We start from the raw sequence: 4,930 nt of genomic DNA, 5'->3' as shown, positions 1-4,930 counted from the left end.
AATAAGGATATGGACATGGATATTGATTAAGAGTAAAAAATTCATATTTATAGTTATTTTAAACCGATATGCATAGATATCTATATATATAAATATAGGTATAAGTCAGATAGTTAAATTTTATATCCATAAAATTTAAAAAATAATTTTATAGAAAGTAAATTAAATTAATTGTATGTTAATACGATTATTTTTTTAAAAAAAAATTATGAGTGCTATATGTGATCAACTATAATCATAAATAATATTGAATATTTGGGTATGAATAATATATCTGTTTTTATTTTTCTTTCGGGATATAAATATTCCCTTGTTCCGGACGATCCCGATTAACAATGTTGGACGGCAGATATCCTCCCGCATAAAACAATGACTTCGAAGGCCGTTTGGAATCCGTCTGGACGACAGATCGACAGCGGCACATCAAATAACCGCACAGAAATATCCATGCGTTCTCGCCGGAAGCAATCCTTCCCCGCTAAAATTAGGGTTGGGGTCAGGGTTGCGATTTGTTTTAAATCGGAGGGGTTTAGGGCTTTTCGGAGGGTTGGAGCTCTCGGCAATGGAGACCGCGGGGAAGGCCAGGAAGAAGAACGGCACGCGAGAGGGCCAGTTCCGGCACGCCCTCGACATGTGCGCCAAGACCGGCGACCTCGCCGGTGCCCTCGCCCTCTACGAGTCCGCCGCCGCCGAGAACCACCGCCTGTCCGCTTACCACTTCAACTCTCTCCTCCACATCATCTCCACCTCCATCGAGACCCTCGACGAGCCCTCCAAGAAATCCTCCATCGACACCAGCTTCGCCATCTTCGACCGGATGGCCGCCAACGGCGCTACCCCCACCGAGGCCACCATCACCTCCATGGCCCGGATCGCCGCCCAGAGGCCCGACGGCGGCGCCGACCTCGCATTCGATCTGGTCAAGACCATGGGGGAGCGGTACGGCGCCACTCCCAAGCTGAGGACCTATAGTCCGGCGCTCTTCGCCTTTTGCCGGAGATTGGAAGCCGATAAGGCGTACGCCGTGGAATATCACATGGTCTCGATGGGCGTCGTGCCGGAGGAGCCGGAGATTGCGGCTCTGCTGGAGGTGAGCGCCAAGGTGGGGAGGGAGGAGAAGGTATATGGGTACTTGCACAAGTTGAGAGGCAGTGTCGGATGTGTGGCTGGCCCCACGGCAGAGATTTTGGAGGGGTGGTTCAGAAGCGAGCGGGCAATGGAGGTTGGGAGATCGAATTGGGATGCCGGCAGGGTAAAAGATGCAATTTTGATGAATGGCGGTGGCTGGCATGGGCTCGGATGGTTGGGGGAGGGGGGATGGGATATTTGTCATGTCACTGTAAGCTCCGAGGGGGATTGCTCTGGTTGTGGGCAGAGGTTGGCTTGTGTGGATATCGATCGAATGGAGACAGAGAAGTTTGCAGTATCTGTGGCTAGTTTGGCTCTGGGAAGGGAAAGCAAATCCAATTTCAGGAATTTTCAGGTAAAAAGCATTTTCTTGCTGTCAGAAATGTTAGTGACGATACGTGTTTTATTTGTTTTCCTTCAATTCTGTACCTCTATTCCTCATCTTCACAACCATCTGTCTCAGCACACCGTATTTACATTTTTTTTGGTAAATGACAACAGTTAAGCTGGCTTTATGGATTATGTTCTTTCATGTGAAATCCTTTCTTCCAGGAAAAGTGTCTTCAAATCACTTCCTGATACTTCAATTCAAATCTTCCATGGTCTGCCCTCGCCTTTAATGAACGAGAATTCTAAGATCCTTTTTTCACTAAAGTTTTGAATTGCATCTGACTACTTACATACTTTTATATGTTCTGGGTTGGTTTGACTATTTAGGCCCTGTTTGGGGGAGCTGTTAGCAGTAGAGCTGTTGGAAGTAGAGCTGTTAGAAGTAGAGCTATTGGAAGTAGAGCTTTTATAAAAAGCTGTTTGCTGTTTGGTAACTACATTTCTAAAGTGCTGTGGCACTTTAACATTTGTTTGGTAAACAAACTGAGAAAGTACTTTTGTATGACAAAATGACCATAAAGGACATTACTAGTATTATACAATAGTGCATAATAAAATATAATATATATTAATACATAAATATATGATATAGTATAATATTAATATAATGTAACATAATATTATTATAATATAGCACTATAACATTGTATACTATAGGATAATAATTTAATATAATATTAAATTATTTAACATAACATAATATTATATTATATTATATTTATAGTATAATATAATAATAAATATATAAAATATTATAATTATTAGTATAAATTAATTTTTTACTCTTTTGATGACCATTTATTTCTCTAACAAATTTTCTAACTAGGTGAAAAAATTGGTTAAATAATTACTAATATTTTTATTTATTTATTTATTTATTATTTTATTTCATTGAAATATATTTATTTATTATTTTATTTATTTATTTATTTGTTCATTTATATACATATTTATTTATTTATTTATTTTTCTTTTTTTCTTTTTCTTTCCTTTTTCTTTTTTTTCTTCTCTTTTTTTTTCATTCCTTTTCCTCTTCTTTTTTCTTTTCTTTTTTCTTCTCTTCTTCTCTTTCCTTCCTCTCTTTCCTTCTTCTCCTTTCTTCTTCTCCCGCAAAGCCGGCGGCGCCGGAAGGGGGGCCGGGCCGCGGCGGCTGCGGGAGGGGGCCGGGATGGCGGGCCGCGGCGGCCGCGGGAGGAGGGGGGCTCGGGATGGGGCCGGGACAGCGGGCCCCGACGGCCGCGGGGAGGGGGGCTCGGGAGGGGGCCGGGACGGCGTGCCGCGGAGACCGCGGGGGAGGGGGGCTCGGGAGGGGGCCGGGACGGCGGGCCCCGACGACCGCGGGGGGAGGGGGGCTCGGGAGGGGGCCGGGACGTCGTGCCGCGGCGACCGCGGGAGAGGAGGGGCTCGAAGGGGCCGGGACGGCGTGCCGCGGTGACCGCGGGGGAGGGGGGCCGAGACGGCGGGCCGGCCGGGGAGGCAGCGGCCATGGTGGCCCCTTCCTCCCCTTCCTTTTTTTTTTTTTTTGCTGTGTGGTGGGTCGCAGCAGCGGGGGGCTCGGGTGGGGGCTGGGGGGCGCGGCCACGGGTGGCCGGCGTGGTGGCTGCCTCCCAAAAAAAAAAAAAAAAAAAGAGGAGGGCCGGCGGCATTGAGGAGAAGGAGATAGAGAGGGAGAGAGAGGGGGGATGGTGAGAGAGAAACAGGCGGTGCGATTGAGATTTTTGGGAGGAAAAAGAAACTTTTAAATGGGAGTATTTTGGTCAAAAATACAGCTTCCCGACAAAGCTGAAAACAGCGTTTTTGGGAAGCTCCAAAATTGAGCTTCTGCCAAAAAGCTGTTTTCAGCTTCCCGCAAAAGCTGAAACAGCTTCTTGGAAATTTTACCAAACACACTTTTTTTACCTAAAAGTACTTTTGGAGGGCCAGAAAGTACTTTTTGGCCCTCCAAAAGCTCCCCCAAACAGGGCCTTAGTATCTATAAACTGTGACGTTTCCAACTTCAGCCCCTTTGAAGTCTTGTGAACGGAAAATGTAATTACATAAACACTAAGAGATCTTGTTTATTATTGCCAAGGTCTTTATGTTCTTGCCTGGCATAGGTTTCATGAGACTCCACTCTCTGTGTGTAGTTCTTAACTGGTCTGTGGCTCTTTGCTCACTCGTGCTTGTCTTGAGCATTGTTAGCATGTCCACTTTTGATCTCTTGCCTAGTAGGTGTATTTATTATTCTCGGTAGTATTTCCTTTCGTATGAAAACATGTAGCTGTTTTTCATAGTAAGTTGTAAAAAATCAAGAAAGAACTCATTCAATATTGTTATCTGAGATTTATCTTTATTCGCATATCTCTTTGCTTAGGAATGGTTGGAAAAGCACAGTGAGTATGAAGCTATAATTGATGGGGCAAATGTTGGGCTTTATCAGCAGAATTTTGCAGATGGTGGATTCAGTTTGTCTCAGGTTCTTACATTACCTTTTGCTGATTATTTGTATTACTTATGGTGCATATTGTCTATTGCTTTGTATGCTGGTGTTCATGTTTACTTATTGATGCTTTTTGCATGATGTATACCTAAATAGAGCAGCTAGATGCTGTTGTACGAGAACTATTTGAAAGAAGCCAGGGCAGATGGCCACTCATTATACTGCATAATAAGCGTGCTCTAGCACTCATGGAAAATCCTTCAAATAGGCAGATACTTGAGAAGTGGAGAGCTGAAGGGGCATTGTACACAACACCAACTGGATCAAATGATGATTGGTAAGGATCTTTACATAAGCGTCCGGGTGGCGGGTGGCCTTGCTAGAATCAGAACAATTAAAATAGTTCCTTCAACTGCCATGTTCTTGAAGATTTAGAATTTCAAGAAAAAAATAAAGTTTTGGTCCAGAATTCAACCAAAATTCTTCTTATAAGCTGATAAATGAAATATCTTGTGGGATCAGAATGTTTTATGCGTGTTTCAGAATAGAAACATTATCTGCTTAATGCATAATTGAAGATGGTTGGGTTAGTCACCAGTTAATCACCTGGTTAGTTGCATCCTTGCAGAGGGATCAATACTATTTTTTCTACCTCTCTTTGGCATTTCATTGAACTCATGACTTTTATCTTTAACATTTTGTGTGGCGGTGCTTTGAGTTAGCATTACTTTAGTTATTTTGCTCTCTTCCACCTTTTGCCAAATTCTTTCGGATGTGATATAATGAACTGTTATTCTCTAGGTACTGGCTCTATGCAGCAGTGAAGCTCAAATGTTTGCTTGTGACAAATGATGAGATGAGAGATCATATATTTGAGCTCCTAGGACGGTCCATTTTCCCCAAATGGAAAGAGCATCATCAAGTATATACTTCAAAACACTTAAAAATTATTCTCTCTCTCTCTCTCTCTCTCACACACACACACACACACAC

General features: G+C 43.2%; 1 protein-coding gene across 1 annotated transcript; it reads left to right on the top strand.

The window, feature by feature from the left end:
- Positions 1–483: 483 nt before the first annotated feature.
- LOC120112218 (proteinaceous RNase P 2-like) lies at positions 484–4,925 on the top strand (the record flags this gene model as incomplete). The annotated part of the gene is made up of 4 exons (XM_039131080.1): positions 484–1,483; positions 3,872–3,973; positions 4,099–4,274; positions 4,739–4,925. Coding segments are annotated over exons 1-4 (1,386 nt in total), but the record flags the coding sequence as incomplete, so codon positions are not given.
- Positions 4,926–4,930: the final 5 nt, after the last annotated feature.

The sequence above is a fragment of the Phoenix dactylifera genome, chromosome 10 (assembly GCF_009389715.1).
Source record: "Phoenix dactylifera cultivar Barhee BC4 chromosome 10, palm_55x_up_171113_PBpolish2nd_filt_p, whole genome shotgun sequence".
NCBI classification, from domain to species: domain Eukaryota; kingdom Viridiplantae; phylum Streptophyta; class Magnoliopsida; order Arecales; family Arecaceae; genus Phoenix; species Phoenix dactylifera.
The sequence above is the reverse complement of the archived record's forward strand: the minus strand, read 5'-3'. Positions and strand labels throughout refer to the sequence as shown.